Genomic DNA, 14594 nt, shown 5'->3' on the forward strand with positions numbered 1-14594 from the left:
CGTAGGACCGGTCAGGTAATCAGGAGTTTGTTTGTTTGTCTGTTTGCAAATCTCAGGAAGCAGCTCCAGCAAAATCTCCTAAATCATCAGAATGCAGCAAACCACGGTGTCAAAACAATGCAACCCCATCCCTACTGCCAGCAGGACCTTTATCAGTAATTATCACCTGTTTATCTGAGTTTAGGATGACAGCAGGTCCAGGCTGAACGTCCCCTCCATCCAGCCCATGGCGAAGGCAGGCAGCACCACCCAGACCATGCTATGAACTCCCTGGGCCCTATGGAGAAGACAGTATTTCCTCACCCCACCTATTCTGAGTCCAGATCTGTAGATACTCAAACATTCACGTAGGAGAAAGGGGAACTATAGTAACTGAACAAATACACACCCGAGAAAAAGGACACTGCTTCCTGGTCTGTAATCCCCTTGGTTCAACAAACCTTAGTAAAATCACTGAAGCATTCAAATATCAAAATTTCTCCTTTGAGAGACACACAGTAATGCAAAGATGTACAGTGCATCAACCTCATTAAAATGGTAGATTCAAAAGTTTGGATTTAGGGTCTTGGCAGCATTTGTACATGGATGATGAGTGTTTGCTCAGTTGCCTCTTTGAAAGCCCTTTAAAATCATAGTATGGACAATTTCCATAGCTTCTCTATCGCTTCTTCTGCAGCAGTTTATTCTCATGTGCGCTGCATGCCCGGGGAGCGAGTCTGCCAGGTGGGAGATGCCCCCTGCCCTTGGTGGCACTGGGGTGGACTGGGGCAGGTAGGCACGACAGGTGGGACCAACGCAACCCAATCTCCACTTTTCCTGCCCAATGTGCTGGTTTGGGAGGGTGTCCTCGTCGAAAAGGTAAGTTTGTGACCCTGGCTGGTAAAGGAGAACAGCAGGTAGCAAGACCCAAGGAAGGCGAGCGTGGGTTTGTGCTCAGCTGTAGAAGGGGGGAGACCCACGAACACAACCAGAGCGCCTTTTGGAGGTGCGAAAACCTCCAAGGGTGCCAAAGCATCCCCTGGCACACCCCGTGGGGGACAGCAAGGACAGTCCCAGCAGCTGTTTCACCAGGGGCAGCGCGGGGAGGGGCTGGTCCCAGGGGCTGTAGGTTGGGGCAAATCCCCAACGGAGGGGGTCACCCACCCGAGGGGTGTGTGTGTGGGGGCACTTCGCTGCACCCCTCACCCCGCGCTGTCGGGAGGGAGGCGGGGGGATGGGGCGGCTCCCCCGGCTCGGCGGTGCGGGGAGGCGGGTGGGTGCGGGGGGCAGCGCGGAAACCCCCGCGGGGCGGGGCCGCCAGGGGGCGCCCTTTGAGCGGCCTTAAAAGCTGCGCGGGGCAGCGCGCGGGCGGCAGTGTGGTGCGCGGGGCTGGTGCGCTCCTTCGCTCCTCTCGCATCGAGCCTCCGCCGGCGCGGAGCAGCACGACTACCCCCGCGCTCCCCCCCGGCTCCGCGCAGACATGGCCAGCGGGGGACTACAGCTTATGGGCTTCGTGCTGGCCTTCCTGGGCTGGATCGGCATCATCATCAGCACTGCCATGCCCCAGTGGAAGATGGCATCCTACGCGGGGGACAACATCGTCACGGCCCAGGCGCTCTATGAGGGGCTGTGGATGTCGTGCGCCATGCAGAGCACTGGGCAGATCCAGTGCAAGGTGTACGACTCGCTGCTCAAGCTGGAAGGTAAGCCGGGGTTGGGGGTGCTGGTGTTGGGGTGCCCGTCTTGTCCGAGCTGGGGGTGCGGGTGTTGGGGTGCCCGTCTTGTCCGAGCTGGAGCTGGGGCTGCGGGTGTTGGGGAGCCCGTCTTGTCCGAGCTGGAGCTGGGGCTGCGGGTGTTGGGGTGTCCGTCTTGTCCGAGCTGGAGCTGGGGGTGCGGATGTTGGAGTACCCCTCTTGTCCGAGCCGGGGCTGGGGGTGTCCGTCCCGTCGGGGCCATCTCTCTGGGGCTCAGGGTACCGCTCCCGTGGGATCATTACCCCACACTGATACCGGTTGTGCTGAGGCGCTGGGAATGGGGGCGCCAGTCCTGATGTCCCCGTGTCCTCGTCTGTCTTGTCCCCCCCCAGCGCTCAGTGACTGTCCCAGTGGCTGTGACGGTGCCGTCAGGTCTCAAGGTCTTTGTCCGTTGCAGCTACGCTGCCTGCACCTTCGGGGGTGAAGGGGTCAGCCGTCCTCTTGGTGTCTCCTCGTCCCGTCGGGGCTCGGATGCGCCCCTCTGGGGGCTCCCCCACTGCCCCCCCTGCCGGGGCTGAGTGACTCCCCGGTTCTTAGAGGCAGCCGGGGCTCCTGCTAGAGCGCATCCCGCAGCGGTGCTGCCTCCCGGGGTGAGGGGTTCGCCGATGGAGGAGCCGAGGCCGTCCCGCAGCCCCCTGCCCGCACGCCGCCTGCCCATTCCCGAAAAACCGTGCCGGGATGGGAAGGGTCAGACCCCCGACGCGTGTTCGGGGAAGCGCTGGGATTGCCAGCTACAGATTCTGGCTGTAGAAATTCAGGCAGGTACTGCCTTCGTTTGCCGCGGCTCGGCAGGAAGCGAAGTTCATCAGCGGTGATGAAATTGTCGTTTCGAGCAGGGATCTTTTCCTTTCTTTTTCGTTTGACGGTTTTGGTTTGGTTATTTTTTTTTTAATTATTTTCTCTGGGAAGGTCGTTGCTACTCCCGTGGGACTTTTGAGCAAAGGGTTGGCAGGTGAGCTGGGCTCTAGCCCAGGTAGCACTGCCCGTAGCTGTTAGGCAGACCAGTGTGTAAAGTGACTCTCAAGGTCCCTTAGGTTCTCTGTCTCAGAAGAAGGCATCTCACGCAGGAGCTGCAGCCCGGCTGCTGGGTTGTTATTCAGGGCCGTCGAGCCGGAGCCCCATTGAGGGCTGTTTCTAGAGGGCCAGAGTACAGATCTAGCTCATGCTGACACCCAAAGGTGTTTAAAAATAATTATCTTTTTCTCAGTATCTTTCCCCTCATGCTGAGTCTAGTAACGTCCTGTAACACCTTCATTTTTCTCCCTCCCTCATTAATAAAATAATAATTACTACCTTGGGCACCTTCTCTTTCCCAAAGGAATGAGTAGGCAGTTTCACATCAACCGAGGCCCATGGGGAGTATCCCCGAGTTAGATTGCCACCAACCCTTCTCATGCGTCACGTAGTGAAGGGGACACCCGAGGACACCCCTTCCCTGCCAGCCCACAGCAGTCGCTTCTGCTCCCTTGGCCCGACCCGAACGCTCGTGGACTCCGCAGCTACCAGAGGTGCAAATTGCTCTCCTCGGGAGTTCGGGGCACCTACTTAGCACTCGCTAACTGGGTGCAGGGCTGTGGATAATCAGGGCTGGGCTAAGCACACAGGGTAGTTTGAGTAGTAATTATGTATAAGATGAGCTTCAAGCCTCTTATCTCGCACTGAGGGCGGGGGGCGAAGAGGCCAGCAGGGCTGAGGAATCTCCAGCCACCCCCTGGATGGGTTGCGAAAGGTAAACTTGCCTTGGGGTCTGTGTAGCTGCAGCCGTTTGTGCTGTAAATGAATGAGACCTGCCTGCAAAATCACATGTGGAGAATGTGATTGAATCTGGCTTGAACAGACTCCTAAAAACCTGCCCCAGGACCTCCAGACCTGCCCTATATTCATGGCTGAGAACTGAAATCCAGGTGCTCCCCTCACCTTTGTTCTGCAAATAAAAGGGCTCTTCTCTTTTAGGTCTATAAGGGAGGGGAGGTGTGAGGTCCCTGGAACCGGGGCTGAGCTATTAGTGGCCTTTTGTCCCCTTACGGGACATAAGTTCCCTGAACGCTTGCCTGAAAATCCCCGAGAAATACAGAACTCGCAGGCCACGTTTTCCTCGTTGGGAAAGTCGGTGAGGGCTGAAAGGACTCCTTGTTCTTTGGTACCCCGGCTTGCTTAGGTTGTGCCTTTCCCACATGAAAGCAGATCATAGGGGGCACACACCTCTGTTTTTCCTTTCAAGGTCTTATAGCCACAGAGGCTTGGGCAGGGTCCAGCAGTGCGGTTTTGTGTGGAGGTGTGAAAAAAGCCCCATTTATACCCAATTTGAGAGCCGCACCCTGGGACAGGTGCAGCTTCATGAAAACCTCCCTGCGTTCATATATGTCATGGTGAAGGTGGCACAGGTATGTGGGCAGAAACTTCTGCCTGGCCACGTTTTCCTGCCAGAGCTTTACATGCCCTGAATGCTCTGAGCAACACGTCAGAGTCTCATGCACTGATGGGAGAGGCTCAGATCTGTAATTACTTTGTCCCCGTAGAAAGGACCGAGTCTCCTTGCACCTGCAGTAATTCATGGTTGTGGGGATGCCGGAGAGCTTTGACAGCAAGGGGTTTTTTTGTATCTGGTAGCTGTTGCCGTTCCTCTAGATGTGTCGGTGTTTGGCTGCTGGGACTGATGCTGCATGTCAGAGATGAGGTTGGCACAAGCTGATAGACACCATTGGCCAACTGAGGGGCCTCGGGCTTCCCGTGTGGCCACACCGCTGGAGTGCACCCGTGCTGGCACTTCTCCCGCAGCTGCGTTCAGCTGAGGGCTTATGTCAGTGCTCCTATTCAGGCAACAGAAAGGCTGCGTTTTGCTGGCTTACGTGAAAAGCAGTGCGTGGCCACATGCAGACATAGAGGCAACAAAAGCCACCCTTGCAACAAGGCTTTGTTGCACAGACTCAGCATTGTTCTTGTAGCCCTCCAGCATCGTCCATGGAGCTTAGCTGAGCTTTGTGCTCCTCTGGGGTCTTAGACAGGAGGGAGAAGGGCTCCTGGTACCTGTCTCTGGAAACTTTCAGCCACACCTAACCACACTTTTCCGTTCAGAGCAGAGGTGATTCTTGGTCCTGTCGAGGCTGTTTTATCAGAAGATACTCATCACCCTGTTTGGTTTTGCTGGGAGAGGTTCTGTGCTTAAGACAAGCTGAGACTCATCTACCACTTCATCATCAAACCTAGTACATCCACAATGAGCTTTTGTGCCCTAGCCCAGAAAATAAACAAGGGTTTGGATGCCCTCTGGGTCAAACAGCATCACTGGAACGTGAAATCTTCCTTTCTACATCTTTACCACTTTGGCTGAGCCTGTTCCAGGAGCTGGGGGAGAGGATGGGTGGGGGAAGGAAGGGTTCAGGCTCGGGTTACTGCTGCCCTGTCGTGATGGTTGAGGGAGTTGGTCGGGTGGCCCAGAGGAGGGCCAAAGCTATTGCATGAGGGAGAAATGTGTCTAAATAGTTTGTCACTTCTCCATCTTTAGATCTGGAGTAAGCAGGTAGAACCTGCTGGTATCTGTGCTTTCATGTGGGCTAAGGGTTAATTTGCTCCTATGTTTCTCAATCCCTGTTCCTTGTGAAAAATCATGATCGAGTGATAAAACAGTCTCACTTGTGCTGCGCTTTTGAGAGGGTAGAGGGTTACTTGGAATGTGACTGAGGCTGTTCCTGTGCCGTGTTGTGCCTGCAAGAGGGAATGGAAATCTGTTGCAATACATTGGCTTTATTGCTCTACAAGCAGCTCCTAAGCAGCTTTAGTAGCCAGTGTTACTATGTGTTACTAAATCTCTTGGTAAGAGAATTTCCAGGCTTCGTGGGAAAACAGGCTGCCCAGGTCTCCTGACAAGGAATCTAGAAATGGTGGAACTGTGTTGCCTGTTGTACCAGGAAGCTCTCTCTGCTGTTTGAGGGACTGCGGGAGAGCATTGAACTTTATTTGCTTTGGGGTAGGCAGAGTACAAGGCCACTGTCACCTACTGAACTTGGCTTTTTCATCTTGGATGTGCAGTGAGGACTTTCCAGCCTTCCTATTTTTGCAAGAAACATGACCCTGCCTGAGTCTGCATTCTGCCCAGGTTCCTCTGTACAGTCTTCTGAACTTGTGGCTAGGTGCTTTTAGACTCCAGATTGGAATATCCGATGGTGATGGGCGTGCAAGGTCTTTGCAGGGACTGATAAGGGGGTTGAAACCTCCAAGCAATTAGCAGGCTTCTGGGTCCAGTCAGAATGCCTGCAAACTGAGAAGTGTTTGCTGGTTACTTCTAAAGCTGTTTCTGCTTGCTCAGATCTTCATTCCCTCACCTGCTGCACAAAAGTAACTTTCACGTGCTGGCAGGACAGAAAAGCAGGATCTTGGATCTCACTCCTTCCAGAAGAGTGAGCTTCCATGAAACCCCAGTGGGAAGGCTTTGAAGGCTGCTGACTTCTGTTGGAGGTAGATGGTGTAACATGCTTCTTATGCTACATGGGTACTTGTAACTCCTGGGGAACTTCCTGTGCAGAGATTAATGGGAGCTGCATGCCATCTGTGTCACCTGTATTCTGTTATCACTTGGTTGCATGGAGGCCCATGGGAAGGGAAGGAGAAGTCCATAGTTTAAATACAAACAAGGCAGTCAATGAGCATCTCTATCAGAAAACAATCTGCACACAGAGCTATTACAGCAATTTTGCATTACAAACAGGCATAAAAACCTCATGGTACTTGCACAACAGCTTTTCTATAATGTAGATGACATAAACAGAACAAATAAGGAAATGTGATAACAGAAAAATGACCTTAAACATGTGCTGGTGAAATTCTGTTTTTTTATAACTAAGCAGTTGCCAGCAATTACTTCTGTGTCAGGTAATGATAGTTGTGGGAAGGAAAGGCTTATGTAAGCTTCAGATAAACTGCATCATGTAGCTTGCGTCCAAGCCCGCTAACAATAAGTCAGAACTGTTAGCATGCTTTTTTTTTTTTAAAGTGGGTTTCATGACATGAAACAGTGTGAGCTGCTCTGTCATTTTTGTGGACTTTCACAGTATTTTACAGCTTGCAGAATTCACGTATTTATTAACCTACCTCAGTTTTAAGCCTCCTCTTCAGTACTTATTTTCTTGCTCTTGACTTGTCTGGCCAGGTCTTGTTACTAACCAGCAATAAAAAGGCTTGGCTTCAGAGTCAATAGTGGTTTTTATTGACAAAATACTGTTGCCATCTGACAGCTGTTGTTGAGTGCCAGGCCAGTTTGTCTCACCTTGTACAGGACTTTTTTTATCCCAAGGGCTCCTGAGACTACCTGGGCTTTACAAAAGCTGTAGTGTATTGCCTGGGAGGCTACAGGCATCGTGCTACCGGTTCCTGTGGGTGAGACAGAGTGGGGGAAATCCTCTTTCTCTCTAATATGATACAAGTTGTAAAGTTAAATTGCTGTAGAGTACTTCTGCATGTTGTTGCTAGCCATTCCTGTTTAGCAGGCTAAGGCTAGATCATCTGGGATTTTTAAAGCATCTGGAAAAGCCCGTGTGAACAACAGAACTAATAAACTGGCTTTCTCAAGCCTCTGGATGTGCGGCTTCCATGGACAACGCAGTTGTTAATGTGTATGTAATAACTAATAGCTTGTATGATGATTAACTGCAGTCAGTGTACTGCACACATTGCAAAAGTGGTAGGAAGACAAAAGCTTTGTCTCCCAGCGCGTGCTCTGAGTAAAGGGCAGCCAGGCTGGGTGGAGGGGAGGATGGCTGGCTAATACAGTCATGAACATCAGAACTTCTTGGGATAAAGGCACAGTCTGTTCTGCTAATGCTCCAACCTGTTTCTGTTCCACTGAAAGCTCCCCAAATGCTTCTGTCCTCTTAAACCATGGAGCCATGTGAAAGGGAGGGGTGGGGGCAGGAGATGTCTGTCCAGGGACCACTGCTGAAAGTGGATGGATCTGGGAAATGCTCACAATGCTGCTTTTTGTTCAGCTGCTTCTGCAAAGCTCTCCTGGTGTGCATCCAGTTAATACTTCTACACCTGTGAGAAGATTTTAGGAGACCTGGCTATGAAACCTGATAAGGTCATAGAATTTTTTTTCAGGCATTTTCCTGTGTTTGTCCCTTAGTGTACCATGTTTGAAGGCAAGAGGTCTCTTCCCACCCTCATAACTAATTTTCTAGTTACCATTTTCTAGATACCATTTCCATTTCAGGCTTCATAAAATAACTCTTTCAAAACCCTCTCCTAGGAAGCAATTTCTTCTGAAGTCTTTTTGAAAATTGGCTTAACTTTTGTGTACTTGAACTTATTTTTAGAGTGTAATGTATGATGTTGGAGGGGAATTTCTTCAAATAATATTTGGTTAATGCAGTTGAGATTATGCTAAAGTGATAAATGGCCTTGTAAATGGGTTTCTCTAATCAATGCAGTGGATGAGTTTTGATTAACACATGGGCAGTGCAGAGGCTTGTGCATGTTCCCCTTTGAAGAAAGTGAGAGATGACATTAATAACAAAGCAGATTGTGGGCTTTTTTCCCAAGAAAGCTGAGACTCTTCTTAGGGAAGTGTGTCACTTCCTATTGCTCTGACTCTTGCCTTTTTACTGTATTGTTTTTAACTGGCTTCATAATCTATTTACAGAACAATAAGGTTGTATGTCTCAAAGCAAATCCAGATGTTTTAAAGCAGAACTATGGCCCGATAGCCTTTTGTTGGTATGTGTCACAAGAATTTTCCTACACAAGCAGTGCCACAGGGCAAAGTGTAGCAAAGAAGATTCAGAGGAATAGGTGTGTAGCCATGTTTGCCTCCTAGCCAGCAACACATTTGAATTCCTGCCTGAGTTTCAGGTTGAGCCAAAGAGCCTGTCCTTGTAGCATGGGCTCTGATAGGCGCACAGAAGCAGTGCGGACTGAGTTTGCAGGTGCTGTGTATGCCTAAGTCTTGGAGCCGCGGTTGTCCCAACTTGAAGTGCTTTGCAGAGCTCTAGCAGAATGCAGTCAGTGTGCTTTCTGAGGAGTGAGCTCCAGACTTGAGATTCTGGTGATACTGTGGTAGAACTGTTGTCATTGCTGGGTAACCTTCTGTCAGGGGACACTTCTGCCTTGGTTACAGCACGCTCCTGGGAGCATGTTCCTTTGATTAACCATCCCTGTTTGTTCCCAGACCTTAACAGGACTGTATATTAAAGTCCATGCTGTTCAAACAAACCTGATTTGCCAAGGCAATAAAACTCGGGCTCTTATTTCACTGCTGTTCAGGTGTTGTTCTCCTTTGTCACTTGAGGTTTTTTTTTTTTATTAATGACTTAATGTATATCATTATTTTCCTTCTCATTTGGTATCAAGAAAGTCTGAATTCAGTAGCTCGTGTACATAGGGTTAGTGTCTGTGCTTTCAGATGAGTCAATATAAAAACAGATCTTGGATAAATTACATTGAGTCTGTCTGCTGAGAAATCAGGGAAATAAAACCCTTGCCTATGGCAGGCATCACCCCATGCTTCAGTTCTTCAAAACTGCAAGAAACCCTTAACATTTGAATATCTTTGACTCTAATAAGCTAAATATTTCAGGTAGCGGAAAAAAACCCACCATCATTCACTTGGCTGGGAAAATTTTATTTCTGTTGCAGCTGGATTTTTTGTACTCTGGGAATCAAACCGAGGATTTAGCACAAAACCTGAATCAGCACTGAGGTATTGGTATAGGACAGGTTTTGGGAGTGCTGAGCAATAAAGGGGCCTTGCTGTGTGCTGTGGGACTATTCATATGTATGGCACTATTCATATTATAACATGTGCCTAAGTGCTTTGTCAAGGTAGAGCCTAAATCTGAATACTTCTTTTGATAAACATATGTCCTTACAATTGGGATTCAAATGATCAAGGAACAAAAGATGTCTGCGGGCAATTCCCAGGTCATTTCCTTCAAAAAGCTCAATGCCCTTGTTTGCTATGCATTTTAGAAGATGCTGAGTCCTCTGATCCCAATGCATGACAGTGTCTGGGAGCTTAAAGCTGAAAAGGAACGTCTTGGTTGCATCCTGCGTAATGGGGAGCAGAATATTTTGGCACATGATTACTGAGCCCAGTAATTTGAATTTCTGTTTGTATTTTGAGTTTTCTTTGTGGTAACTCAAATCCTAATGTCTTCTAGGCAGTCTGCAGGCCACTCGGGCTTTGATGGTGTCCGCAATACTCGTGGGCCTCGTTGCTATTTTCATTGCTGTGATTGGCATGAAATGCATGAAGTGCATGGAAGATGACCAGGTGAAGAAGATGCGCATGGCTGTCTTTGGTGGGGTGGTCTTCATCATTGCAGGTTGGTAACATACAGATGTGTTCAGTGTTAAATGTGCAATTTCCTAAATGGCATTTATCCTATATAGGATTTGAGAGGATGGGGGAGGGCTTGCTGTCATTGCTCTAAGAAGCATTTTGGGCTCGGAAATTCGTAGTGGACTTAGCACAGTATCTGCTCACTGTCTGAGGGATCAAATGCATCTTTTGGCACTATCGTTATAATTTCTCTATGGACTGCCTGCCTTCCATCTCTATTAGCAGAGCTGGGTTTCACCTGTACACTTTACGTCAGTGAAAGGCTGTTCAGCAGTCCTGCTTTTGTTGCCATGTAACTGTGGGTAACCTCAAACCCTTTCTTAATATTTCTCCCAGAGAAATATTAAGCTCAGAATTTTCCAGGGTAGCAGCAGCTCTGTGTCACTCCAGGTGCTGGTTCTGCTACATGCTTATATTTGCAGTGATTTTGTTGATTGTTTTCTCTTAAGTCATGACATTGTGTTCTCTTCATGTGCAGGTTTGGCAGCACTGGTAGCCACGTCGTGGTACGGCAACAGAGTGGCTCGGGCCTTTTATGACCCTTACACCCCCGTCAACAGCAGGTACTGACTCATTTCATATAAGCCTAGTATAGCATGGCAGATGCTCACAGGGCTTTGTTTGGAGTAACAATGGCTCAAAATGAGAAAGGTAATTTCTGAGCTAGCTGAGTTGATTTTCAGCTGTGCAAAAAAGAGCATGAGGACCGCATCTCAGTATCCATGTGGCTCCTAAGTCTTGGCTTGCTTTTAAAGCAGCAGCATTGCCAGATACTTAACTGCTGTGACTTCTGCGTTTTTCTTCAACTAAATGCTTGAGGCCTGGTTTGCCCAGAGTTTGGCCCTGCTGCAGCTGTGCAACCTGAGCTGGCCTTAACCCAATGTAGACTGGTCTAACCCAGTGTACAAAGCTATGAGGATTAGCTGAACTGCCTTGGAGGAGGCAACTTCCATCCCATTTTTCTCCTTTCTGCTTTGTGTGAACATGCTAACACTGTAATCCAGGGACATTGCTTGTAGTATTCACTTTCTTCCTTCTTTTTCCCCAGGTTTGAGTTTGGATCAGCCCTCTTCGTAGGATGGGCAGCTGCTTCCCTGGCTATATTGGGTGGAGCATTTCTGTGCTGCTCTTGTCCAAGGAGAGAAACTTCATATCCACCCAGCCGAGGCTATCCAAAGAATGCCCCCTCCACAGGGAAGGATTATGTATAATGAAACAAAGAAGAGGAGCCACCAGCACTGGTAGTGAAAGCATTTTGGAGAGGACACTACAATGCCACTGTCCTGAGCAGAGTTCAGACTTTAGGTTCTGCCTTACTCTTCTCCCAAAAATGTGTATATTTTTGTAATCTTCTTTGATACTGGACGTAACTTCTCCTTTCTCTCCCAGCCCATGGAGGAAGGCTAGCCTAGATTCATAGGAATTGCCACTGGAAAGATGAAACCTCCAAGCTTGGGTTAAGTTTAGTATTAGGGAGTAAAAGGGAAAAACGATACTGTTTTTTTAGATGGATGTTGGTGCTTTTTTTAGTTGTGTTTTTTATTAAACAAGATAGATGGTAACAATTCAGTCCCATATTCCATTAAGTTAGAGCCCAGTGTGGTGTGTGTAGAAATTAAAGAAACATATATTACATACAAATTGATTAAATGAATAGCTTAAGGGGAAACATAATTTTAGGGAAGAGACTTTGCATGTAAGAATGTTTGAAGAGATCTGAAATGCTGTTGTACTGTCTTATTGGCATGATCTTCAGCACCTGCCTTTCTGTGCATATTGGCATGACAAAGGGTCAGGCACAATTAAATTGCTGACTTGCAAATTGAAACCTGTAACTGTCTGTGCATTTGCTGTTGGCCAACAGAAGGTGCAGTGTAAGGTGGCTTGGCTTAACTGTATGTCATCATTCTTTTGACAAGATCGAAGTTGATTGTGTCTGAGCCAAAGGCTGCAAAATTGTGACTACAGAGGTTAGCAGACTACCTAAGCAGCTGCAGGTTTCCCTGATGATGGGGAAGAGCTAGCTAAAGAACAACAGTTGCCTTCTGTTTTTGCTGGATATATCTGGTGGGGCTGGTGCTGCTGTTCCTTAAACACTGAGTGCTGCTGGTGATTTTCTCCATGTTCCTATCCTAGTGCACTCTCGAAGCTTCATCCCTTTGTGTATGTTACTGGCCACTTCTTAACAAACTCCAGTTTCCTTGAGTCTTTCTCATTCAGGTTTAGTTACTGATCTGAGTTTGGCTTATGCAGCTAAATGTGTTAAACCAAATTGAATGCACTGCCGCTCCCTGATGTTTCCCCAAGGATACCTCAAATGCTGCCATTTGATCCTGTCTCTTTTCTTGTAAACACTTTCAGTGATGATATGAAGGCAAATTCCAAGGAAATTGACCCAAAGGTTATGGAATTTTATTTTAATCCCAGCTCACCAAAGAGGAGGAAACTAGCATTTTAAAGATAAAGCCATCCTTGCTTATTAAGTTATATCTAAAAAAAAAAATGACGCAGCTCATCAAAGGTTCCCGACCCTTCCTCCGAAACACCCAGTCAGTCACTTGGTGTTTGCATAATACTGTCTGAAGTTGTCCAGAATTAAGCCTTGCAGTTCCTAGAAGGATGGTACCAGTTCTCCAAAGCTCAATCTTGCCTTTTCTACAGAAGGAAACTGGTTGCTTCTGACCAGGCTTTATGATTGTATATGTGTTCAGAGGCATCAGATTTCTTGATTTCCTTCTGGGGACAGGGAGAGCCTCTGGGGCTGAGTGATGTACAGTCATGACATTGGTGGTTTGTATAAGCCTTGTACCTCTGTTTGACCTGACTCTCTGCAAAGTAAATCCAAGTTACTAAAAGAAACCAGAGCATTTGCTTCGGGCTTGAGTTGATGTTGGCCTGTACTTGGAGCTGGATCATGTGGCTTCCACTTCTCCATGGGGAATTGCTTGTGCACGGCAGCTGCCTTATGAGACCTCATCTTAGGAGGTGGCAGCGCAGGTCACATTAAGGAGCTACTGAAGTCTGGTTTTGTATTTGCATTAACCCTGAGCCAGGGAGCAGATGCTTGTACTGGGAACTTGTATAAAGTGTTTAAACAATTTCAATAAATGGACTTTTTTAAGGAAAATCAGACTGTATTACTTTGTTTTTGAGCAGAACTCGGACAGTGTACATGGAAGAGGGGAGCTTGGTCTTTTGGGAGCCTGCCTGCCAGTTTGGAAGTTGTTTAACTGTGTGTCTCTACAGCAGACATAGGTGGGGACAGATCTTCTGCAGTGAGTCAGGCAGCTGTGGCCTCTGGCACAAAATCACTGAGTAATCTGCTATGACTGCAGCCGGGGAACCAGAAGGTCTGCTCCTCAACAAGGCACAGGCTGCACCCTGGGTGGAGCAGGAAGGGGCAGGGGGGAGGCAGACTGCTCCCTCGCAGGGGAGTGGGAGCTGCAGGAATGGGGAAGGGATGGGGTGTGGAGCCAAGGTGCTCCTGGGAGAGATGCTTTGCTGTCTGGCTTTATCCAGGGTAAGGTATGTGCAGGCTGTGGCTATCTGTACAAGGTGTTCTGCCTTCAGAGCAGGAAGAGACCTGCTGATCTGTATGCCTCAAACTCTTGTACATGAAGAGATGGGGCCTGGGAGGATCTGTCTTACTCTCAGGCCCCTTTGAGAAGGTACTGTGCTGCTTCCAGCTGTGACAATGAGCACAAACAGGTGTATGTTTTTTGCAGGCCAGGTAGAGAATGGTTTTAATGGGGGATAGTGTTTTCTATCCTGCACTGATATACTGCTTAAGGGTAGCAAGGCTTTATCTCCCCTTGCTTCTACGTGGCCTGGAAACCTTTTTTACAGTCCACCAGGGCTCTTGTATTCATCCCTTTCATATTTTCAAGTGTATCTGATGAGAGGCGAACTTTACTTAAAACATTTTTTTCAGCTCAGTCAAGGAGCTGCCTCCTCCATTTCCATTTCTCTCAAAGGGCTGTTTGCTTTTGTAATTACAAACAAAATGAATAGAGCTAATTAGGCCTTGTAAAGCTGGCAGAGCAAAACAGCCAAGCATGTGGCTGGCTGAAGTGAGCTTGCAGTGCCTGGAGCAGACTGGGTGCCTGGCATAGTCTGGGGTCTATGGTCATTCTTATTCCAACCTGTCAATTAGTCAAGGATTTCCACTGAGATTAATTTTTTCCCATGTTTTCATGTGCACTCCTTCAAGGAGTTTTGCAAGTTTCACTCAAGTTTCTTAGGCAGAAGAGCAGGGAAGGAAAGCAATCCTACCTATAAAATGGACAGTAGGGTTTAACTGCTAGCAAAAATGGATCACTGGGGAGACAGTTGGGTGAGACTGGTACACAAGAAAAAGCCAGAGGCTAGCTTATTTATTTGCTGTGCTTATGTGACAAAATTCACAGCCAAACTTTAGTTTGGATAGGGTATGTGGAGTGCCAGCAGGCTGGCTGGAAAGCAAAGGATGAAGTTTAGGGGTAAACATAATTTTGTATGGCTCATGATCCTAATTCCTGTCAGTGGTGGTA

The 14594-nt window shown here is 48.2% G+C and overlaps 1 protein-coding gene across 1 annotated transcript; it reads left to right on the forward strand.

Moving 5' to 3' along the window:
• Positions 1–1338: 1338 nt before the first annotated feature.
• On the forward strand, positions 1339–13192 carry CLDN1 (claudin 1). Its single transcript, XM_009565615.2, has 4 exons — positions 1339–1682; positions 9884–10048; positions 10544–10628; positions 11114–13192. The coding sequence occupies exons 1-4, from the start codon at positions 1460–1462 to the stop codon at positions 11274–11276; spliced, it is 636 nt and encodes a 211-aa protein (XP_009563910.1). The 5' UTR covers positions 1339–1459; the 3' UTR covers positions 11277–13192.
• The last annotated feature ends 1402 nt before the right edge of the window (positions 13193–14594 follow it).

Source organism: Cuculus canorus, chromosome 9 (genome assembly GCF_017976375.1).
Source record: "Cuculus canorus isolate bCucCan1 chromosome 9, bCucCan1.pri, whole genome shotgun sequence".
In the NCBI taxonomy this organism is placed as follows: domain Eukaryota; kingdom Metazoa; phylum Chordata; class Aves; order Cuculiformes; family Cuculidae; genus Cuculus; species Cuculus canorus.

Excerpts from the sequence above, each read along its gene's own strand:
- CLDN1 (XM_009565615.2), top strand. The coding sequence starts at position 1,460 with ATGGCCAGCGGGGGACTACAGCTTATGGGCTTCGTGCTGGCCTTCCTG. Across the intron at positions 1,683-9,883 it reads CTCGCTGCTCAAGCTGGAAG|GCAGTCTGCAGGCCACTCGG; the intron begins GTAAGCCGGGGT and ends AATGTCTTCTAG. Across the intron at positions 10,049-10,543 it reads GGTGGTCTTCATCATTGCAG|GTTTGGCAGCACTGGTAGCC; the intron begins GTTGGTAACATA and ends CTTCATGTGCAG.